Genomic DNA, 25,810 nt, shown 5'->3' with positions numbered 1-25,810 from the left:
TCGTGACACAGACATGTATATATATTGGGTGAGGTGCTTGAAGATTGGAGGGTGGCAAATGAACATAGAACATAGAACATAGAACACTACAGCACAAACAGGCCCTTCGGCCCACGAGTTGCACCGATCACATCAACACCTATCTATAACCCCCAATCCCATAAAACCCCATATACTCATCCAGAAGTCTTTTAAAAGACCCCAGCGAGTTCGCCTCCACCACCACTGACGGCAGCCGATTCCACTCACTCACCACCCTCTGAGTGAAAAACTTACCCCTAACATCACTTCTGTACTTTCCTCCCCGCACCTTAAATCTGTGTCCTCTCGTAGCGACTATTTCAACCCGGGGAAATAGCCTCTGAGAATCCACCCTATCTATTCCTCTCAACATTTTATAAACCTCTATCAGGTCGCCTGTCAACCTTCGTCTCTCCAGGGAGAAGAGACCCAGCTCCCTCAACCTAACTTCATAAGGCATGCCACCCAGTCCAAATGTCGTGCCTTTGTTTAAAAAGGGCTGCAGGGAAAAGCCTGGGATCTACAGGCCAGTGAGCCTCACATCTGTGGTGGGTCAATTGTTGGAAAGTATTTTGAGAGACAGGATCTACAGGCATTTGGAGACACAAGGACTGATTAGGAACAGTCAACATGGCTTTGTGAGTGGAAAATCATGTTTCACAAATTTGACTGAGTTTTTTGAAGGGGTAACCAAGAAGGTAGATGAGGGCAGTGCAGTTGATGTTGTCTCCATGGACTTTAGCAAGTCCTTTGACAAGGTACCGCATGGTAGGTTGTTGCATAAAGTTAAATCTCACAGGATACAGGGTGAGGTATCTAAATGGATACAAAATTGGCTTCTTGACAGAGGGTGTTTGTAGAGAGCTGTTTTTCAAACTGGAGGCCTGTGACCTGTGGTGTGCCTCAGGGATCAGTGCTGGGTCCACTGTTATTTGTAATTTATATTAATGATTTGGATGAGAATATAGGGGCCGTGGTTAGTATGTTTGCAGATAACACCAAGGTGGGTGGCATAGTGGGCTGTGAAGAAAGTTATCTTCAATTGCAACGGGATCTTGATCAATTGGGCCAGTGGACTGACGAACGGCAGATGGAGTTTAATTTAGACAAATACGAGGTGATGTATTTTGGTAGATTGAACCAGGGCACTGGGGAGAGTTACAGAACAAAGAGATCTCGGGATACATGCTCATAGCTCCTTGAAAGTGGAGTCACAGGTGGACAGAGTGGTGAAGAAGGCATTGAATACAGGAGTTGGGATGTCTTGTTGAAGTTGTACAAGATATTGGTAAGGCCACACTTGGAATAATGTGTGTAACTCTGGTCACCCTATTATAGAAAGGATATTATTAAACTAGAAAGTGTGCAGAAAATATTTACCAGGATGCTACTGGGACTTGATGGATTGAGTTATAAGGAGAGGTTGAATAGACTTTTTTCTCTGGAGTGTAGGAGGCTGAGGGGTGATCTTGTAGAAGTTTATAAAATAATGAGGGGCATAGACAAGGTAGATAATCAATATCTTTTCCCAAAGGTAGGGGAGTCTAAAACTAGAGGGCAGAGGTTTAAGGTGAGAGGGGAGAGATACAAAAGGGTCCAGAGGGGCAATTTTTTCACACAGAGGGTGGTGAGTGTCTGGAACAAGCTGCCAGAGGTAGTAGTAGAGACGGGTACAATTTTATCTTTTAAAAAGCATTTAGACAGTTACATGGGTATGATGGGTATAGAGGGATATGGGCCAAATGCTGGCAATTGGGATTAGCATAAGGGTTTAAAAAAAAGAGTGGCATGGACAAGTTGGGCTGAAGGGCCTGCTTCCCTGCTGTAGACCACTATGACTCTATGATACATTTTACCAAGTTAAATATACTATATAAATATGCATGATTGTTGGAGGAATCAGGATGTGATCCTGGGATCTGTACATATGGAGTGGGGGATCAGAGTCTATTCCTGGGATCTGTACACAGGAAGTGAAGATTTGAGCCTGGGATCGGTACACAGGGAGTAGGGGATCAGATCCTGGGATCTGTACACAGGGAGTGGGGGATCTGATCCTGGGATCTGTACACAGGGAGTGGGGGATCTGATCCTGGGATCTGTACACAGGGAGTGGGGGATCTGATCCTGGGATCTGTACACAGGGAGTGGGGGATCAGATCCTGGGATCTGTACACAGGGAGTGGGGGATCTGATCCTGGGATCTGTACACAGGGAGTGGGGGATCAGATCCTGGGATCTGTACACAGGGAGTGGGGGATCAGATCCTGGGATCTGTACACAGGGGGTGGGGGATCAGATCCTGGGATTGTACACGGAGTGGGGGATCTGATCCTGGGATTGTACACGGAGTGGGGGATCTGATCCTGGGATCTGTACACAGGGGGTGGGGGATCTGATCCTGGGATCTGTACACAGGGTGTGGGGGATCTGATCCTGGGATCTGTACACAGGGAATGGAGGATCTGATCCTGGGATCTGTACACAGGGAGTGGGGGATCTGATCCTGGGATCTGTACACAGGGAGTGGGAGATCAGATCCTGGGATCTGTACACAGGGAGTGGGGGATCTGATCCTGGGATCTGTACACAGGGGGTGGGGGATCAGATCCTGGGATTGTACACAGGGAGTGAGGGATCAGATCCTGGGATTGTACACAGGGGGTGGGGGATCAGATCCTGGGATCTGTACACAGGGAGTGGGGGATCTGATCCTGGGATCAGTACACAGGGAGTGGGGGATCTGATCCTGGGGTCTGTACACAGGGAGTGGGGGATCTGATCCTGGGATCTGTACACAGGGAGTGGGAGATCTGATCCTGGGGTCTGTACACAGGGAGTGGGGGATCTGATCCTGCGATCTGTACACAGGGAGTGGGGGATCTGATCCTGGGATCTGTACACAGGGAGTGGGAGATCAGATTCTGGGATCTGTACACAGGGAGTGGGGGATCTGATCCTGGGGTCTGTACACAGGGAGTGGGGGATCTGATCCTGGGATCTGTACACAGGGAGTGGGAGATCAGATCCTGGGATCTGTACACAGGGAGTGGGGGATCTGATCCTGGGATCTGTACACAGGGGGTGGGGGATCAGATCCTGGGATCTGTACACAGGGAGTGAGGGATCTGATCCTGGGATCAGTACACAGGGAGTGGGGGATCTGATCCTGGGGTCTGTACACAGGGAGTGGGGGATCTGATCCTGGGATCTGTACACAGGGAGTGGGAGATCTGATCCTGGGATCTGTACACAGGGAGTGGGAGATCTGATCCTGGGATCTGTACACAGGGAGTGGGAGATCTGATCCTGGGATCTGTACACAGGGAGTGGGAGATCTGATCCTGGGATCTGTACACAGGGAGTGGGAGATCTGATCCTGGGATCTGTACACAGGGAGTGAAGTTCCATCAGGAAATATGTTTATTACATGTTTCTTACCAGAACTCTCCGTCTTCCCTATTTATTAGGAGATTATCCTTGATTCTGGGATCAATCCGGTTCCACTCCGGAGACCTGTTTTGTAAGACATGGAAATAGGAACATCAATAGCTACAGCGAATTCTAATCCCAGTGAAATCCCACCTTCAAGTGAGTGAGTCAAACTCCAATTAGCGTGAAACACTCTCAGTTTTCCGTTAATTTTATGGTAATGATATTGTTATAAACATTTTTAAAATTAAATACCCAGAGCCTTATAAAGAGAGACTGTTTTGGATACAGAGCCTCACCAGGGGATGCCACCCCCGTTCTCATGTTATGAAATACACAATCAGGATCTCACAAACAGCAATGGAGGACCAGTTCACCGGTTTCAGTTTTGCTGCATGAGGGAAGAATGTTGGCCAGTACTTCTGGATTAAACCCTGTGAATAATCAGAGCTTTCATAGCTGCATGAACCAGAGACAGGAGGTCACTTTAGTCTTGTCTAAACGACAGCCTTTTTAACAATGCAGCATTCCCACAGGACAGCACTGGAGGGTTAACCTGCATCCTGGACTCACTTCTCTGAAGTGTTTCTTCAACCTGTGATGTATTGACTCAGAGACAGGACTGTATCACATCACTGAGATATCAGTTGGGGTGATGGGATCCCCATCACCTTCCTGCTATCCTTTACAAATCCGCTGACATCCTAACTCCCTGACCTAGCTGCTCCAACTCAGTCCCTGAGAACTCTCCTGGGGGGGGTTTTCCTCTGATAAACATACCTTGAACTGACTGGCTTGTGAACTATTTCAGAGTCAACCACATTACTGTGACTCTGGAGTCACATGTAGATCAGAACAGTAAGGACAGCAGATTTCCTTCCCTAAAGGACATTACTGACCCAGATGGGTTTTTCCAACAAAGTGGAACAGGTGCAGAGGAGATTGACTGTGATGGGCTGGAGTGTTTCAGCTATGGAGAGATGCTGGTTAGGCTGGGCTTGTTTCCTTACTGCAAAGAAGGCTGACGAGTCCTCATCAGGCTGTACAAAATTATGAGGGACATGAAGAGAGTAGGTAGGAAGAAACTGTTCCCCTTAGTAAAGAGCTCAACAACCAGGGGGCATAGATTTAAGGTCAAGGGTAGGAGATTTAGAGGGGATTTGAGGAAAATCTTCTTCACCCAGTGGGTGGTGGGAACCTGGAACTCACTGTCTGAAAGGATGGGAGAAGCATTTAGCACCAAAAAAATTCAAAGTGTCAAATTTGTGTGAAAACGCTGATTTGTTTAGCGTGATTCTCAGATCGATTCTCTGACACTCTCACCCTAGAGAGATTCACTCTGGAAATCATTGGGCAGGGCCCATTCCCGCTGGAGAGGCTGGCAGCATAGAACAGAGCGGATCATTGTGTATGCACCGATCTGTCAGTGTGGACTGCCAATCTCCGCTCTGATAGATCGATACATGCACAGTAATCCCGTACTGCTGGCTTCCCGATCACTGGCCAACCCTGCGATCTCACATCACTGACCCCCCCTCCCCATGATTGCTGGCCTCCCAGGCCATCTCCAATTACCCCAGCCCCCGCCCCTGCTCTGGGCCACCTCATATCCACCCTACCCCCCCAACCCAGATGGCCGGCCCCGATCGCTGTCCTCCCTCCCTCCCCCTGTGATTCCTGTGCAGGTTCCCCCATCCCCACTGATCGACCCCTCTATAGGCCCTACCCGCAATAGACCCCACCGTTCTGCCCCCACCCCCCCCCCCATGGCACTGCCTGATGCCTGCTGGGCAGTGCCAAGGTGCCCTTTGGGCAGTGCCAGGGGGCACCCCCTGCCTTATCCCCGATCTCCCGGGGGGCCTGCGTGGCCTTCATTCACTCCAGCAGGGTCAGGACTCCAGCTCCCTGTCTGCTGGAGGGAGATACTCCTGTTGGGGCAGAGAGGCTAACAGACCGGAGACTTCAGTCCTGGGCCTGCTAATGACACTGAAAAGCCAATTTCCATATTGTAATCAGCTCCATGCTAATTTCCAACGCAGAGATAATTAGTCTGGAAATCTTCAGCTGGTAGACACGCAGAAGCTTGGAAACCCAACGGGAAGTCCGCAAAACAGCCTGTGCTGATGTCTCCTGGGTGGGAGAATCGTCACCCCCACAACATACAAGGTGATGGACCAAGTGCTGGAAAATGGGATAAGGATAGATAGGCCAGCACAAACATGATGGGCCGAAGGGCCTCTTTCTGAGCTGGAAAACTCTGTCTCGATCTTAGGACCCTGTGAGGGACGACACTAATTTAAATATTAATTAATGACCTGATTTACATGTCATTAGTGAGACCCAGGTATTATTGTAAGATTGTGCCTGACTCTATGACTATTATCCTGTGTCTCTGGGTTACTAGACTGATGTGTGAACTGTCCTGATGAGAAGGAAGGGTTTGGAAGAAGAGATTTTTTTCCATTGTCCATAGTGAGGGCAACAAGTCATTATCACCCACAGCAGAAAGGACCATTTACATCCCTCACCAACCAGTGTGCTGAGTGTCCATAATACTGGGTTGGGGCCTGCCACAGCCCTGTCGAATTCACATTAAGCCTCCCTGGTTAGTGAACCAGCTGTGAACACTCACATTTCATTCCACATGCTGATAAATGACTTAGATGCAGATTAACCTTCACCTTACATCTTTTGGGAAGAATAGAAAGGAGTTTCCCTCACACAGCTCCTCAGATACTGAAGCAGTCCGTGTCCAAACGCAGCAAAACCTGGACAGTATTCAAGTTTGAGCTGATAAGTGGTAATAACATTAGTGCCATAGATAGTGCTGGTAATGATCTTCGCCAAGAAGACAGAGTATAACCATGTCTCATTAACATTCAATAACATCACCATCGCTGAATTCCCCACTGTCAAAATCCTGGGGGTCACCATTGATCAGAAACTGAACTGGGCCAGCCATATAAATACTGTGGCTATCAGAGCAGCTCAGGGGCTAGGAACAGTCCACAAAGCCTGTCCACCATCTACAAGGCACAAGTCAGGAGTGTGGTAGAAACTCCCCACTTGTCTGGATGATCGCAGCTCCAACAACACTCAGAAACACCGTTCAGGACAATGCATCTCGATATAAAATTCTATCATGTTATTGTCGCTCATCGCCATGAAGTCTGGTACATCACTAACTGCAGGCTGATAAACTGCTGTGTTAGAATGGGGATCTCACACTCAATGGTGCTGGTTCCAACTAAATGATAGTTATTGAGAGTCGAGAATTAATAAACCATTTATTCCGGTCTATATGGAACCTTGTATTGTAGAATTAGCAATGAGTTTGGCAGCACCAACCCTGAAAGCCTTTACTCCTCCTCAGCCTTACTATCAGGGTTTAATATTTCTGGAGCAATTATCGTATCATCAAATAGATGCTCGAGGCAATTTTTACAATAAATATGGACAAACATAATCACATTTTTGCATGTAAGGATGGAGAGCATCCTTGTTGGAGATATCACACAAACAGGTGCCAGCCAGGAGTAAGAGGAGGTCATTTGGCCCCAGCTTCCAGCATTTAAACATTCATTCCCTCCACCAGCGACCCACAGTGACAGTGGTGTGTACCATCTACAAGTTGCACTGCAGGAACTCAACAAGACTCCTCAGACAGCACCTTCTAAACACACGCGTGTCTGAGGGCTCTGGCTCTGTACTCGATGGAGTTTAGAGGGATGAGGGGTAGATCTCATTGAAATTTACAGAATATCAAAAGGCCTGGATAGAGGCAATGGGGAAGGTGTTTCCATTAGTAGGAGAGATTAGGATCTGAGGGCACAGCCTCAGAATAAGAACCGAGTGGAGGAGGAATTTCTTCAGCCAGATGGTGGTGAACCTGTGGAATTCATTGCCACAGAAGGCTGTGGAGTCCAGGTCATTGAGTGTATTTAAGACAGAAATAGATAGGTTCTTGATTGGTAAAGGGATCAAAGGTTATGGGGAAAAGGTGGAAGAATGGGGTTGAGAAACAATCAGCCATGATTGAATGGCAGAGCTGATTCAATGGGCCAAATGGCCTAATTCTCCTCCTATATCTTATGACCTCATAGACCACTACTGTCTAGAAGGAGAAGAGCAGCAGATAGCTGGGTTCACCAACACCTGGAGGTATCTCTCCAAGTCACTCACCATCCTGACTTGGAGATATAGCTCCGTTCCCTCACTGTCACTGGGTCAAAATCCTGGAATTTGCTCCCTAACAGCACTGTGAGTGTACCTACACCTCAGGGACTGCAGCGGTTCACGAAGGCAGCTCACCACCACCTTCTCGAGGACAATTAGGGATGGCAATAAATTTTGGCTTGACTCATGACATCCATATCCCAAGAATGAAATTACAAAACCCACAGGATAAAAATCTCTCAAGTTTCAACACCAACTGTAACCCAGTCACTGGAGTGAAAAGGTCTAGGGTTTGGGAAGAAGGTAAAGAGCACAATCAGGCCAAACATGATCTTATCATAGGTGGGGCAGTCTGGAGGGGCTGGCTCCTGTTTGTATAATATCTCCAACAAGGATGCTCTCCATCCTTACATGCAAAAATGTGATTATGTTTGTCCATATTTATTGTAAAAATTGCCTCGAGCATCTATTTGATGATATGATAATTGCTCCAGCAATATTAAACCCTGATAGTAAGGCTGAGGAGGAGTAAAGGCTTTCAGGGTTGGTGCTGCCAAACTCATTGCTAATTCTACAATACAAGGTTCCATATAGACCGGAATAACTGGTTTATTAATTCTCGACTCTCAATAACTATCATTTAGTTGGAACCAGCACCATTGAGTGTGAGATCCCCATTCTAACACAGCAGTTTATCAGCCTGCAGTTAGTGATGTACCAGACTCCATGGCGATGAGCGACAATAACATGATAGAATTTTATATCAAGATGCAGAGTGAAGTAGTTGATTTGGAGACTAGGATGCTGAATCTAAATAAAGGAAACTATGAGGATATGAGGAGTGTGTTGATAGATTGGGGAGAGTTACTTAAAGGGATGACAGTGGATAAACAATGGCAAACATTCAATGAACGCGTGGGGGAACTGCAGCAACTGTTTCTTCCTGTCTGGCACAAAATTAAATGGGTAAGAGAGCCAATCCATGGCTAATAAAGGAAATGAGAGATAGTATCCGATCTAAGGAAGAAGCATACAGACTGGCCAAGAGAAGTAATAGGTCTGAGGATTGGGAGCAGAAGAATTCAGCAAAGAGGTACCAAGGGATTGATTAAAAAGGGGAAATACAATACGAAAGTAAGGCTGCAGGAACAGGAAGACTGACTGTATGGGCCCGATTTTATCATTTTGATTCTAAGTGAAACTGGGAGTGTTTCAGATCCAACTTTTAGACCCGTTCTCAGATACCCCTATACCCACTCTGCCTGAAAAAATATCCGAATCGCGCTGCACAAGCCTGAGGGCGGGGATTAACGTGCCTGAAATCCTGCAGCTCTGATCAGAGCCTCCAACTGCACACGCGCAAAAAGAAAGAGATAGACTGCTGCTCCCCCGGTACATTGCTCCCGGGGTCGGATAATGCCTCCCCCCAGCCACCACATACACTGCCCACCCCCACAACATTACTGACCCCCTTATCCCCCCCACTCCTCACCACCCAGACTAATCACGGGCCCCTCCCCCCCCCCCGCGATCTCGAGCAGAGTGACAGCGGACTCCCCTCTCCCCCCCCCGATCTTGAGCAGAGTGACAGCGGACTCCCCTCTCCCCCCCCCGATCTTGAGCAGAGTGACAGCGGACTCCCCTCTCCCCCCCCCGATCTTGAGCAGAGTGACAGCGGACTCCCCTCTCCCCCCCCCCCCCCCGATCTCGAGCAGAGTGACAGCGGACTCCCCTCTCCCCCCCCCGATCTCGAGCAGAGTGACAGCGGACTCCCCTCTCCCCCCCCGATCTCGAGCAGAGTGACAGCGGACTCCCCTCTCCCCCATCGATCTCGAGCAGAGTGACAGCGGACTCCCCTCTCCCCCCCCCGATCTTGAGCAGAGTGACAGCGGACTCCCCTCTCCCCCCCCCGATCTTGAGCAGAGTGACAGCGGACTCCCCTCTCCCCCCCCCGATCTTGAGCAGAGTGACAGCGGACTCCCCTCTCCCCCCCCGATCTCGAGCAGAGTGACAGCGGACTCCCCTCTCCCCCCCCGATCTCGAGCAGAGTGACAGCGGACTCCCCTCTCCCCCCCTCCCGATCTCGAGCAGAGTGACAGCGGACTCCCCTCTCCCACCCCATCGATCTCGAGCAGAGTGACAGCAGACTCCCCTCTCCCCCCCCCGCCCCGATCTCGAGCAGAGTGACAGCGGACTCCCCTCTCCCCCCCCCGATCTCGAGCAGAGTGACAGCGGACTCCCCCCCCCCACCCCATCCTAAGCAGAGTGGCAGTCATTTAGCTGCAGGATATCTCTGCAGGAGTCCCTCAGGGTAGTGTCCTTGGCCCAACCATCCTCAGCTGCTTCATCAATGACCTTCCCTCAGTCGTGAGGTTAGAAGTGGGATGTTTTGCTGATTGTACAATGCTCTTTATCAGATACTGAAACAGTTTGATCCAAATACGGCAAGACCTGGACAATATCCAGGCTTGGACTGACAAGTGGGCAAGGAACATTCATACCACACAAGTGCCAGGCAATGATCACCTGGGTCAAGAGAGGATCGAACCATCGCCCCCCCCCGTCACTCAATGGCATGACCATCGCTGAATCCCCTGGGGGGAGGGGGTTACCATTGACCGAAAGCTGAACTGGACCAGCCATATCAATACTGTGTCGACCAGAGCAGGTCAGAGGCTAGGAATACTGCAGGAGTAACTCACCACCTGACTCCCCAAAGCCTGTCCACCATCAATGGGACACTAGTCTGGAGTGTGAAAGACTACTTCCTACTTGTCTGGATGGCTGCAGCTCCAACAACACTCAAGAAGCTCGACACCATCCAGGACAAAGCAGCCCGCCTGATTGTCACCACATCCATCACCTTAAATATCAAGTCTCTCCACCACTGGCACACAGCGACCATCTACAAGATTCACTGCAGGAACTTACTGAGGCTCCTTACACAGCACCTTCCAAACCCACAATCACTTCCACCGAGAAGGACAGGGGAGGCAGATACCTGGGAGTTTCCCTCCGATTTACCATGAAGATAGTAATGAGACGATTCTGCAGCTTCCAGCTAGATTGTGTAATAGAAACTTTAACTAATTACTCTCCACACAGGGACACAGAGGAGTCCTCACTGAGGAAACCTGTCTGACAGTAAGAGCCATTCAGTGTGTGCAGTACAGGGAGCCGGGCCAGAGGGAGTAAGAACCAACACTGTCCTATAATAATCAGTCGTCATGGTAACTGTGAAACTCACCCATCACTCCAACGCTGATTCCACTCAACGTCATTCCCCCAGGGATTCCGGATTCGGACTAACTGCTCCATTCGGTTTCCGTACGGAATCTGCTCCACACACACCACCGAAAAAACACAAACACAATTCAGGACTGGTTACATCCACAATAAACAGCATCAAGCAGACTAAACACACACACACACACACACAGACTAAACACACACACACTCACACAGACACACACACAGACTACACACACGTACACACACACAGACTACACACAGACACACACACACACACACACACAGACTAAACACACACACACACACACACACAGACTAAACACACACACACAGACTAAACACACACACACACTCACACAGACACACACACAGACTACACACACGTACACACACACAGACTACACACAGACACACACACACACACACAGACTAAACACACACACACACACACACACAGACTAAACACACACACACAGACTAAACACACACACACACTCACACAGACACACACACAGACTACACACACGTACACACACACAGACTACACACAGACACACACACACACACACAGACTAAACACACACACACACACACAGACTACACACACACAGACTAAACACACACACACAGACTACACACACGTACACACACACAGACTACACACAGACACACACACACACACAGACTAAACACACACACACACACACACAGACTACACACACACAGACTAAACACACACACACAGACTACACACACGTACACACACACAGACTACACACAGACACACACACACACACAGACTAAACACACACACACACACAGACTACACACACACAGACTAAACACACACACACAGACTAAACACACACACACCCTCACACAGACACACACAGACTACACACACATACACACACACACAGACTACACACAGACACACACACACACACAGACTAAACACACACACACAGACTAAACACACTCACACAGACACACACACAGACTACACACACATACACACACACAGACTACACACAGACAGACAGACACACACACACAGACTAAACACACACACAGACTAAACACACACACACACACAGACTAAACACACACACACACACACACACATACACACACACAGACTACACACACAGACTACACACAGACAGACAGACACACACACACACACAGACTAAACACACACACACACAGACTAAACACACACACACAGACTACACACACACAGACTAAACACACACACACAGACTACACACAGACAGACACACACACACACACACACACAGACTAAACACACACACACACAGACTAAACACACACACACAGACTACACACACACAGACTAAACACACACACACAGACTACACACACACAGACTAAACACACACACACAGACTACACACACACACACACACACACACACACAGACAACACACACACACACACACACAGACTAAACACACAGGCTAAACACACACACACAGGCTAAACACACACACATACACACACATGCACACACATGCACACAGGCTAACACACACTGGAGGAAAGCTGGCGATTGGGGTGGGCTGGGGGGTTGGGGAGAGGGTGGTCTGCTGGAGTTGGGGGGGGGTTCTGCCTTCTGTGGGTGGGAGTTAGGAGGATGGGGGGATTATTACTGCTGGGGTGGAGAGGCTGGAGATGGATGGGGGCTGGCCTGGGAATGCTTGTGGAGGCTGTGATCGGGCCTTGGGGGAGGGGGGGGATCCTGGAGGAGCAGCACTGCGGGGGTCCCGGGCTGGCCAGTGATCGAGCTGGCCAGCAAAGTGTCGGCTGAGATTTCGGGGTCACTGTGCACGTGCAGAGTTCTGGAACTGTCGGACTCCAGCGCGAATAGGCCCCACCCTCCCCGAGCTTTTACTGATATTCTCAATTATGATTTCTGCATTTGGAGATTCGAGCCTGAATTCCCACTGAAAAAACAATCACGATTCATACCAGTTTTCCCACAAATTCAGCACTTTGAACCTTTTTGGGAGTATCACCCCTCCCCCCTCTACCTTACGTCCTCTTCACAAATTATTAAACTATCTTCATAGCATCAACAAATTGAACAACCCTCATTTGTTCTCTTCAGCCAAATCAGTGATATTGAGTGGACATAGGCACCAGCAGTGAGCCCTGTGATACTAAATAAAAGCAAATTACTGCGGCTGCTGGAATGTGAAACCAAAAGAAAAAATGCTGGAAAATCTCAGCAGGTCTGGCAGCAGCTGTAAGGGGAGAAAAGAGCTGAGGTTTCCAGACAACCCTTTGTCAAAGCTAAAAGGCAGAGAAAATGGGAGGTATTTATATTGCAGGGTGAGAGAATGAAAGATGAGTCATAGTCACAGAAACCAGGGGAAAGGCTGCTAATGGCAGTCCATAGAAAGAATAAAGGATCTCAACCCAAACTAATTCTACATCTGGACCAGAGCAAAGGTCATCCCTCTCTTATTAAAGCCGTCGTCAATTAGCGGAGCAATCCCACCACTGTTTCCTTTCCTCCTGTCCATCAGGATGGTGAACTGCTCTGGAAACGCCCGCACTGCCCTACCTGGTCAATCCCAGTGCAATCCACAGTATGCCGGATAGTTAGGGATTGATCTTTTATGGTCTGTCCAACTTGAAATATTTCACTGCCCCAAACTCTTACAACCACCCCCCCCACCCCACCTTCTCCAACATTCCTGTTTCCTCCCTGTGACACTCATACAGCCTCGAGTCTCTGAAGATTTCTGATACAATTCTCGAACAACACGAGGACATTACCTCTTCAGCACCAGTTACTGTGTACGCGTGAGTCAACACCAGTCCATTCGGCAATTTCTGCTCCCTGCCATCCTAGTCAGGAACAGAAGTAACACAAAGTCAATGGATTGGGAGGTCCGCTCACTCCCTGTTGCAGAGAATTGGTGACGGGATCACTGGGATGATGGGGGCTCCAATGACAAGCATTGACAATCCCCACAGTGTTCCTGTGAGTCCCTGTAGCCCTGGGACAGGACCTCAGCCCCACAGCTAACCCAGCACCACACAGCACATTTCAGAGCTGCAGGTTCATCCAACCTTTCTGCCACATGTTTTTTTCTATCATTCAAAGGAGCAAATTTCAGAAGGTCTGGTGTAATGTTAAAAAAATTAATGCAAGAGTAATAAATTGATCATTTTAAAAAGTAATGAACAAAATGCCTATTAATAAGTGGAAAGCAGCAGAAGGTGAGATATCCCTGTGGGACAGCAAGATATCCCTGTGGGACAGCAAGATATCCCTGTGGGACAGCAAGACATCCCTGTGGGACAGTGAGATATCCCTGTGGGACAGTGAGATATCCCTGTGGCAGAGTGAGATATCCCTGTGGGACAGTGAGATATCCCTATGGCAGAGTGAGATATCCCTGTGGGAGAGTGAGATATCCCTGTGGGACAGTGAGATATCCCTGTGGGACAGCAAGATATCCCTGTGGGACAGCAAGACATCCCTGTGGGACAGCAAGACATCCCTGTGGCACAGTGAGATATCCCTGTGGCAGAGTGAGATATCCCTGTGGGACAGAAAGATATCCCTGTGGGACAGTGAGATATCCCTGTGGGACAGTGAGATATCCCTGTGGCACAGTGAGATATCCCTGTGGGACAGTGAGATATCCCTGAGGGACAGTGAGATATCCCTGTGGGACAGTGAGATATCCCTGTGGCACAGTGAGATATCCCTGTGGGACAGTGAGATATCCCTGTGGGACAGTGAGACATCCCTGTGGGACAGTGAGATATCCCTGTGGGAGAGTGAGATATCCCTATGGCAGACTGAGATATCCCTGTGGGAGAGTGAGATATCCCTGTGGGACAGTGAGATATCCCTGTGGGACAGTGACATATCCCTGTGGGAGAGTGAGATATCCCTATGGCAGAGTGAGATATCCCTGTGGCACAGTGAGATATCCCTGTGGGACAGTGAGATATCCCTGTGGGAGAGTGAGATATCCCTGTGGGACAGTGAGATATCCCTGTGGTAGAGTGAGATATCCCTGTGTCAGAGTGAGATACCCCTGGGGCACAGTGAGATATCCCTGTGGCAGAGTGAGATATCCCTGGGGGACAGTGAGATATCCCTGTGGGAGAGTGAGATATCCTTGTGACAGAGTGTGATATCCCTGTGGCAGAGTGAGATATCCCTGTGGGACAGTGATATATCCCTGTGGCAGAGTGAGATATCCCTGTGGGACAGTGAGATATCCCTGTGGCAGAGTGAGATACCCCTGTGGGATAGTGAGATATCCCTGTGGGACAGTGAGATATCCCTATGGCAGAGTGAGATATCCCTGTGGGAGAGTGAGATTTCCCTGTGGGACAGTGAGATATCCCTGTGGCAGAGTGAGATATCCCTGTGGGACAGTGAGATATCCCTGTGGCACAGTGAGATATCCCTGTGGGACAGTGAGATATCCCTGTGGCACAGTGAGATATCCCTGTGGGACAGTGAGATATCCCTGTGGCAGAGTGAGATATCCCTGTGGGACAGTGAGATATCCCTGTGGCAGAGTGAGATATCCCTGTGGGACAGTGAGATATCCCTTTGGCACAGTGAGATATCCCTGTGGGACAGTGAGATATCCCTGTGGGACAGTGAGATATCCTTGTGGCAGAGTGAGATATCCCTGTGTGACAGTGAGATATCCCTGTGGGACAGTGAGATATCCCTATGGCAGAGTGAGATATCCCTGTGGCAGAGTGAGATATCCCTGTGGGACAGTGAGATATCCCTGTGGCAGAGTGAGATATCCCTGTGGGACAGTGAGATATCCCTGTGGCAGAGTGAGATATCCCTGTGGGACAGTGAGATATCCCTGTGGGACAGTGAGATATCCCTGTGGGAGAGTGAGATATCCCTATGGCAGAGTGAGATATCCCTATGGCAGAGTGAGATATCCCTGTGGCAGAGTGAGATATCCCTGTGGGACAGTGAGATATCCCTGTGGCAGAGTGAGATATCCCTACGTAACAGTGAGATATCCCTGTGGGACAGTGAGATATCCCTGTGGGACAGTGAGATATCCGTGTGGCAGAGTGAGATATACCTGTGGGACAGTGAGATATCCCTGTGGCAGAGTGAGATATCCCTGTGGCATAGTGTGATATCCCTGTGGGACAGTGAGATATCCGTGTGGCAGGGTGAGATATCCGTGTGGGAGAGTGAGATATCCCTGTGGCACAGTGAGATATCCCTGTGGGACAGTGAGATATCCCTGTGGGACAGTGAGATATCCCTGTGGGACAGGGAGATATCCCTGTGGGACAGTGAGATATCCCTGTGGCATAGTGTGATATCCCTGTGGCACAGTGAGATATCCCTGTGGGACAGTGAGATATCCCTGTGGGACAGTGAGATATCCCTGTGGCATAGTGTGATATCCCTGTGGGACAGTGAGATATCCCTATGGCACAGTGAGATATCCCTGTGGGAGAGTGAGATATCCCTGTGGGACAGTGAGATATCCCTGTGGCAGAGTGAGATATCCCTGTGGGACAGTGAGATATCCCTGTGGCAGAGTGAGATATCCCTGTGGGACAGTGAGATATCCCTGTGGGAGAGTGAGATATCCCTGTGGGACAGTAAGATATCCCTGTGGCAGAGTGAGCTATCCTGTGCTCCGGATCCTCCCAGGCGTGCTGGTTAGGGTGCATTGGCCGTGCTGAAGTCTCCCTTATTAACAGAGGGATTCGCAGGGTAAATGTTGGGGATTAGGGCCTGGGTCAGATTGTTGTTGGTGCAGGCTTAATGAGCCGAGTGGCCTCCACCTGCACTGTAGGATTCTGTAAATCACCTGTTTCTGTTCCCCTTTTTGAAGTTTAAACTCACACAGGATGAAATGAGGAAGGGTCACTTTTACCTCAGACTGAGTGTTGCAGCCCATGAAGGAGCCGAGCTCGAGGGTTCTTCTCATTCTCACCCAGAGATCTGACGGTGCATTCTCCAGTAAGATTCTGGATTTAATCCCACCTGTGAAATCCACCAGAGCATCCGAGATACTTCCCATCTGCAAATCTCCGTATGATCCATACAGCCTGTCCCACGGGAGGGAGAAAAGAAAGACTGACTGAAACTATCTATCTGACTGGTGGGATGTTCCAGACCCACCTCTCCCCCCCACCCCCTCCTCCCCACACCCCCAATACCCTTCCCCTCTCCCCAACACCCTGCCCCTCCTCACTCTCCCCTCCACCCCCCAACACCCTCCTCCTCTCCCCAACACCCTCCCCTGACACCCTCCCCCCCCCACACCCTGAAGCCCCTCCCCCTCTTTCCAACACTCTAGCCCCACCCCCTCCCCCACCTTCCCCCCCACACCGTACCCCCCACCCCTCCACCCCCTACCCCCACCCCTCCCCCTCCCATACCCTCCCCCTCCACACCCCCCCAACACCCCCTCCCCTCCCCCCACACCCTCTGTTTATATTAATTGTTAATTATATTAATTATAGTTAATGGTTTAATTATAAACAATTATAGACCAGTTAGTCTTACATCGGTGATAGGCACATTAGTGGAACCAATCTTGAGAAATAGGATTACTGCACCTAGAACGTCATGGACTTGTCAGGGATGGTCGGCATGGATTTGTTAAAGGAAGATTTTGCCTGACAAATTTGATAGATTCCTTTGAGAAAGTGACCAAAAGGATTGATGAAAGTAATACAGAGGTTGTACATGGATTTTAGCAACTTGTTTCACAAGGTCCCATCTGGGAGATTAGTGAAAAAAGTAAAAACCAATGGCATACAGGGTAATGTGGCAAACTGGATAAAAAGTTGGCTTAGTGACAGGAAACAAAGGATAATGATCAATGGATGTCCTTACGAATGGGAAGTTGTTTCATGTGGTGTTCCACAGGGCTTTACTGTTATATATCAACAATTTGGATGTGAATGTGAGGGGCACAACTGGGAAATTTGCAGACAACACAAAGATTGGCCGAGTATCGGATAGTGTAGAGGATAGCTGTAATCTCTAAAACAAGGGATTTGATTTAATTTATTCTTGTCACTTGTATTAGCGTACAGTGAAAAGTATCGTTTCTTGCATGCTGTACAGAAAAAGCATACTTTTCATTGAGAAGGAACGGTGAGGCTGCAGAATGTAACATTAGTGTAGAGAAAGACCAACTTAATATGAGGTAGGTATTGATGGGTTGTTGGCGTGGGCTGTAAAGTGGCTGATGGATCTTAACACAGAGAATTGTAAGGTCATGCATTTAGGGAGGTCAAACAGTGATAGGAGGTACACAATAAATAGGAATGTACTAAGAGGGACAGATGAAGTGAGAGATCTCGGTGTACAAATACACAGGTCCCTAAAGGCAGCAGTTCATACATAAGAACATAAGAAATAGGAGCAGGAGTAGGCCATCTGGCCCTTCGAGCCTGCCCCGCCATTCAATAAGATCATGGCTGATCTGAAGTGGATCAGTTCCACTTTCCCGCTTTGAGGACAAGGGAAACCCTGTCTCATGTAGACAGGGTTGGAAAGAAGGCCTATAGAATGCTCTCCTTCATTGGCAGAGATATAGGGTATAAAAGTAAGGATGTCATGTTGGAATTGTATAAAACACTGGAATATTGGAATATTGTGTGAAGTTCTAGTCACCACATTATAGGAAGGATATAATTGTTCTGGAGAGAGAAAGCAGAGAAAGTTTACAGAAATATTACCAGGGTTAGAAAAGTGTAGGAATGAGGAGAGATTGGATAGGTTGGGGTTATTTTTCGTGGAACAAAGAAGCTGAGGGGTGACTTGATGGAGATGTACAAAATTATGAAGGGAAGAGATAGAATGAACAGGATAAAATTGTTTCCCTTGGTGGAGAATTCTAGAACCAGGGGATAGAGATTCAAGGTAAGTGGCAGAAGGTGTAGGAGGAGAACTTTTTTACGTAATGGGTTGTGGGTGTCTGGAATTTGCTGCCCGAGTTGGTGGTGGGGGCAGAGACCCTAAACTCTTTTAAAAAGTAATAAGTTTCACAACACCAGGTTAAAGTCCAACAGGTTTATTTGGTAGCATAAGCTTTTGGAGCATTGCCAAATAAACCTGTTGGACTTTAACCTGGTGTTGTGAGAATTCTTATTGTGTTTACCCCAGTCCAACACCAGCATCTCCACATCATCTTTTAAAAAGTACCTGGATCTATACCTTAAGTGCTGTAAGCTTTAGGGCCATGGGCCGCATGCAGGAAGGTGGGATTAAAAAGGGCATCTGTGTGTCCTCAGGCTGACATGGACAGGATGGGCTGAATGGCCGTCCCTCTGTGCTGTAACCATTCTATAGTTTTATGGTTCCTATTTAACACACCTCTGCTTTGTGGAATATTGCCTTGCTGAACTGCGTAGCTCAGTCTGCTAGTAGACCACACCAAAGGAGCTCTGGTCCAATTTGGACAGCTCGGTGTGTCTACCCTGCGTTTGCGGGGAAGTGTGTACCATTGCCTTCAAGACTGTTTCATCATTGCGTGCTAATCTCACCTTGTGAAGTCAACACCATTGGAAAAATGAATTATCCAGCATTTTTAACCCACCAATCTCTGGGAATAAAACCTCATTGGATTTTGATTCTGGAACCCTCATGAAACAATATTTATTTTCTCTGTGGTCTCTGCACTGTAAATCTTTCTTTGCTCTCTATCTCTCTCTTTGTTATCTGAATATAAGGAAGCATTGTGAACCCTATTTGCGTTTTGGATGTCTGCACATTAGCAGGCTCTTTCACTTCACCCTATGTTGAGTTTGCTGTGGGGTTATTAATAGAGAATTGGATTGTATTAAAGCTGAGGGGATGGGAAATACACCCACGTTTCTAAAGAGGGAAATAAATCAAAAGAAAGGAGTGTTTTTAAATTAACACTTCTCCTGTTTGTAACACCCCTATGAGGTCCGATTTAGCCTAGGCGTGGCACGGTGGCACAGTGGTGAGCACTGCTGCCTCACAGCGCCAGGGACCCAGGTTCGATTCCCGGTTTGGGTCACTTGCAGAGTTTGCACGTTCTCCCTGTGTCTGCGTGGGTTTCCTCCGGGTGCTCCGGTTTCCTCCCACAGTCCAAAAGAGTGCTGGTTAGGTGTATTGACTCAGACAGGTGACTAGGAGAACCTCACAATAACTTCATTGCAGTGTTAATGTAAGCCTTACCTGTGACTAATAAATAAACTTTAATCTTATAAGCACCTAAGAATGATATAGTAGAGACCAAGCTTGTGCAGTTCTCTTTCTGAATTAGCATTGACAATGCTCAGTAGAATCATAGATCCCTACAGTGAAGAAGGAGGCCATTCGGCCCATCGAGTCTATGCCGATCACAATCCCATCCAGGCCCTATTTCTGTAACGCCACATGTTTACCCTGCTAATCCCCCTGATACTCGGGTCAATTTAGCATAACCAATCAGCCTAACCCATACATCTTTGGGCTGCGGGAGGAAAGTGGAGCACCCAGTGGAGACCCAAGCAGACTAGGGGAGAACATGCAGACTCTGCATAGAGAGTGACCTGAGGAATCGAACCTGGGTGCCTGGCGCTGTAAGGTAGCAGTGCTAACCACTGTGCCGTTGGCAGTGTGGCATAAAATAACAATTCCTAATGTTCAAAATGAAGGGTAAAGATTTACAAGGATAGGAGGAGAGAGCAGTGACATGGGAATCACTGGACAGTGTTTGATCCACTGTATCTGTGTTGCCTCTTTCTAAGCTATCTGATTACTCAAACACTGCCCCTTTGACCTTTTTCCTTTGCCCTTTAAACTTTTACCTCTCATCCTGACCCATTAATGTTCAAGGCTATGAGTGCCAGTCAGTCACGGCTGCTGAATGTGTGTAGATAGTGCTGAGATCAGGGTTGGGATTGGTTCTGATCCTCTCAGTCCCACCAGCATGCACCATCAATAAAGATCCTGCAGGCAGTGACACTGACAGCAGTGACATACAGAGGGGACACTAGTTGAGGGTGAAAGCTATCTCAGTGAGATTTAGGAAACCGTAACTGTGTCCCTCTCCCTCCCTCCCTCCCTCACCATCCCCTGGGCATCTCTTACTTGGCATAGGCCTTCTCCAGCAGGGCACACCAAAACTCATTGGAGTCACATGACCTAACAAAGATCAGCTGACCCTTGCTGTTGGTAGGAAGACGATCGTCAACCACAATATCCACCCAGTCACCGAAATACCAGAACTGAAATATGAGAGAGAAACAGACTTGATATTGGCAAATCTTCCCTTCCGCATAAATAATACAGAAAATGACAGCAGCTCCCCTATGTTATAGTTATAGGAAACATTGGTTAGGCCATGTTTGGAATACTGTGTCCAATTCTGGTCACCACACTACCAGAAGGATGTGGAGGGAGTACAGAAAAGGTTTACCAGGATGTTGCCTGGTATGGAGGGTATTAGCTATGAGGAGAGGTTGAATAAACTGGGATTGCTCTCCCTGGAAAGACGGAGGCTGAGGGGTGACCTGATAGAAGTTTATAAAATTATGAGGGGTATCAATAGGGTGAGTAGTTGGAAGCTTTTTCCCAGGAAAATGACAGTTACAAAGGGCCACAAGTTCAAGGTAAGGTGGGGAAGGTTGAGTGGAGATGTGCAGTGGAAGTTTTTCACACAGAGGGTGGTGGAGGCCTGGAATCCACTGCCAAGTGAGGTGGCTGAGGCAGATACATTAGCCACATTGAAGACTTACCTGGATAGATACATGAACAGATGGGGAGTAGAGGGATGCAGGTGGTTGGTCCAGATAGGACAACATGATTGACACCGGCTTGGTGGGCCAAAGAGCCTGTTTCTGAGCTGTATTGTTCTTTGTTCAAGCCCATCAGTTCAACTGGTCCACACTGAGTTTCTGATGGACATGAACCTCCTCCTAACCCATTGCATCCACCCTATTGTCACCTCTATCTTTCCCTTCCATCTGTTCACTTCCTTATTTTTGTTCATTCTTCAGATGTGGGCATCGCTGGCTAGACCACCATTTATTGCCCGTCCCTAGTTGCCCTTGGAAAGATGGTGATGAGCTGCCTTCTTGAACCTCTGCAGTCTACATGGTGTAGATACACCCACGGAGCTGTTCATAGAATCCTGACAATGCAGAAGGAAGCCACTGAGCCCATCGAGTCTGCACCAACCACAATCCCACATTACAAAGACACACTCAAAGCCTCCCTGAAGTCCCCTGACATTGACACGACCACCTGAGAAACGCTGGCACAAAACCACCCTACCTGGCGCTGCCTCATCCACAAAGGCTGTTAAGCTCACAAAGCAAGGTGTAAGAACATAAGAACATAAGAAATAGGAGCAGGAGTAGGCCATCCAGCCCTTCGAGCCTGCCCCGCCATTCAATAAGATCATGGCTGATCTGTCGTGGCTCAGTTCCACTTTCCCGCCCTCTCCCCATAACCCTTAATCCCCTCTCTTATCAAAAACCCATCAACCCGCGTCTTAAAAATATTTAGCGAGGCAGCCTCCACCACTTCAACGGGCAGAGAATTCCAGAGATTCACCACCCTTTGAGTGAAGAAGTTCCTCCTCAACTCCGTTCTAAAACGCCCCCCCTTTATCTTGAGGCTGTGCCCCCTAGTCCTACTGTCTTTTTTTACTGTACTGCTGAAGCACAACTTAACGCGAGCTGCACAAGTCCAGAGCCACCAACGCAACTACAGTGTCTACACAAGTCTGTCCAAAATATGTGCCAGGACATTCTGTGCCCGAATTGGCCTGATCAGTCATCTTCTGACACACCACAATCAGCTTCAAAATGACTAATGGTGTCAAGGTCCTTATCGATGACGATGGACGATCAATAAGACACTCTGCTGGAATGTGTAATTGTGTGGAATGAGCTGCAGGACATGCTGAGGTTGTGAAAGGTGCTAGATTAATGCGAGACTTTCTTTTTTAACCACTTAAATGTAACGGAGGTGATTCTCCGAGCCTACAGCCCTGCTCGAGCAGCCCAACGGGCTGGGAGACATCAGTGGGGGTGTCCCACAGGATCCCACTGAGCACCACAGCTTCCGCGTGTTCCCGGGGCTCAGACTTCCAGAGTAATCAGCTCCACACCAGAAATCGGGATTTCAATATCATCAGCGAGCCCGGGACTGAAACCTCTGGGCCCAGTAGTGTCTCCCCGCCCCCACCCTTACCCTACCCCCCCACCCCCCCCCCCCCCCCACCCTCACCGCCCACTGCCAGGAGTGGTTCACTCCAGCGGGGTTTATAACTCCTTCACCACTAATGAGGAACAGGCGGCCCACCCCGCTGGAGGGAACAGAGGCCATTGATGCCCCCCCCCCCCAAGGACGTGGGGTTAAGGGGGTGCTCCTTGGTCTGTGCCAGCCTGGTAGCCTGGCACTGCCCACTGGGCATCAGGCAGTGTCAAAGGGGTGGAGACAGAATGGTCCCATTGGGGGGGCAGGGTGTACTATGGGGGAGGGGAGTGGGGGGGCCGATCAGTGAGGATTGGGGGGGGGGGGGGGGCCTGCTGCCAGTCTGCACAGGGATTGCAGGCAGAGGGAGGGAGGATGGCAATCGGGGCTGGCCATCTGGATGGGGTTGGGGTGCCGGCGGGGGGGGTGGGGGGGGGGGGGGTCGCGGCTGGTGGGAAGGGGGGGGTAAGGGGGTGATCAGAGCTGGCTTGCTGGGGGTGGGGGGAGGTAAATTGGAGCTGGCTGGGTAGGGAACATCAGGGTCTGCCCACAGTGGTCTGATAGGCCAGCAATCGGGGGGGGTGGTGAGTGGGCCAGAATGCTAGCGATTGGGGGGGAGGGTTGCGGGGCTGGCCAGCGACTGGGGGGTCAGCAATGCGGGACCACTGCACACACACCTATCTGACAGATCGGTGAGTACGCAGTGCCCCGCTCAGTGCTACACTGCGGGAATAGACCCTGTGCACAGATTTCCAGGGGGAGTCCTGCTGAGTCACTCGGAGATACACGGAGTGCTGGGGATCCGTTCTGAATCACACTAAACAAAAATCGGCAGGAGTTAGTCCCATTTTCCCGCAAATTGGGGAATTTCCTGTGGGAGAATCCCGGCCAATGCCTTTCATGCTTTTGGTGACGTTCTTGTCCGAACCTCTCACACAAACTGACCAGGTCAGTTTGAACTCTGACCTTTAATCTCTGCCCAGGCACAAGGGAGCATGGGATGGATATGTGCCTTCATATTGTGGGCAGTGACCTGGTAGGAGGACTCACACGCCCTTTCTAGAACCCACTAATGGATGGGGAGCGACTACCCCTCACCCCCTATTACTCGGACCATGGTCACTATTCCTCTTAATGCTGCTCTTGCCCCTCCAAAGCCTCATTGTCCTTGCTCGACACTCCCTCCCTCCTCTGTATTTGGTTTCAGTGTATCCTGACCCATTCCTTCCCAGGATCTCAATGTTTGGTACTCTGGTACATACCAGAGCTTGTGAAAATCTGAACTGGGAACCACACATTCCAGCTTCCTCTTCCCCCGCTCCACCCTCTACGCTCAGGGAGTGTATCACCTGCTGGAACTTGAACTTACAGCTCTGTTCCTCAACTCTTAAATCCCCATAGTAACTGGGATAAAGTAATTATGGGTGACTTCCAGTTAAAGGTGTGGCTCAGAAGTTACTATTTGCTTATTCTAATTTGGCTGGAGTAAATTGATCATAAAATGTCAGAACTATTATCCTGAACTCAGAGGCTAATTTTAGTGGCAGACTTAAACCATTCATTGCCACAAAGCGTGATAAAGTAGAGGTTAGTATCTGTTTACACTCACTATATTGCCAAGTTTACACATCACTCACTCTGGAAATGTCAAACTCCATCAATCTTTCTGTCCACAAATTAACATCCCCCAAGATCACAGAGACAGGAGGAGGCCATTCATCCCATTGAGTTCATTCAATCAGATCCTAGCTCACCCGCACTGTTAGCACAGTGGCATGGTGGCACAGTGGTTAGCACTGCTGCCTCACAGCGCTAAGGACCCAGGTTCAAATCCTGGCTTGGGTCACTGACTGACTGGTGTTTGCGCATTCTCCCCGTGTCTGCGTGGGTTTTCTCCCACAGTCCAAAGATATGCAGATTAAGTGGATTGGTCAAACTAAGTTGACCTTAGTATTGGGGGATTAGTAGGGTAAATATGTGGAATGGGATGCTGGCCTTCATAGCGAGGGGGATTGAATATAAAAGTAGGGAGGTCTTGCTGCAGCTGTATAGGGCATTGGTGAGGCCGCAGCTGGAGTACTGTGTGCAGTTTTGGGCGCCGCACCTGCGCAAGGATATTTTGGCCCTGGAGGGAGTGCAGAGGAGGTTTACTAGGCTGATACCGGAGTTGAGGGGATTGAGCTATGAGGAGAGGCTGAATAAACTAGGCTTGTACTCGTTAGAGTTTAGAAGAATGAGGGGAGATCTCATTGAGACGTATAAGATGATGAATGGGATGGATAGGATAGAGGTGGAGAGAGTCTTCCCGCTCAAAAAAGACAGTAGGACTAGGGGGCACAGCCTCAAGATAAAGGGGAGGCGGTTTAGAACGGAGTTGAGGAGGAACTTCTTCACTCTGGAATTCTCTGCCCGTTGAAGTGGTGGAGGCTGCCTCGCTAAATATTTTTAAGAAGCGGGTTGATGGGTTCTTGATAAGAGAGGGGATTAAGGGTTATGGGGAGAGGGCGGGAAAGTGGAACTGAGCCACAACAGATCAGCCATGATCTTATTGAATGGCGGGGCAGGCTCGAAGGGCTAGATGGCCTACTCCTGCTCCTATTTCTTATGTTCTTATGAATAGGGCCTGGGGAGGGGGATTGTGGTCAGTGCAGACCTGATAGGCCAAATGGCCTCTTCCTGCACTGTAGGAATTCTATGATTCCATACCTC

The 25,810-nt window shown here is 49.0% G+C and overlaps 1 protein-coding gene across 1 annotated transcript in view; it reads right to left on the bottom strand.

Annotated features, from left to right (window-relative positions):
* LOC145345618 (calpain-14-like) overlaps positions 1–25,810 on the bottom strand; it is a 113,283-nt gene that overhangs the window by 62,101 nt on the left and 25,372 nt on the right. Inside the window, exons 5-9 of the mRNA XM_080193451.1 lie at positions 20,990–21,126; positions 16,806–16,980; positions 13,687–13,758; positions 10,877–10,965; positions 3,463–3,537 (exon numbers count right to left, since the gene is read on the bottom strand). Of these exons, the coding sequence (XP_080049577.1) occupies positions 3,463–3,537; positions 10,877–10,965; positions 13,687–13,758; positions 16,806–16,980; positions 20,990–21,126 (548 nt within the window). The remainder of the gene's footprint in view (positions 1–3,462; positions 3,538–10,876; positions 10,966–13,686; positions 13,759–16,805; positions 16,981–20,989; positions 21,127–25,810) is intronic.

Source organism: Carcharhinus amblyrhynchos, chromosome 7 (genome assembly GCF_965287045.1).
Source record: "Carcharhinus amblyrhynchos chromosome 7, sCarAmb.v2.hapA, whole genome shotgun sequence".
Classification (NCBI taxonomy): domain Eukaryota; kingdom Metazoa; phylum Chordata; class Chondrichthyes; order Carcharhiniformes; family Carcharhinidae; genus Carcharhinus; species Carcharhinus amblyrhynchos.
This window is presented reverse-complemented; position numbering and strand designations above follow the sequence as displayed.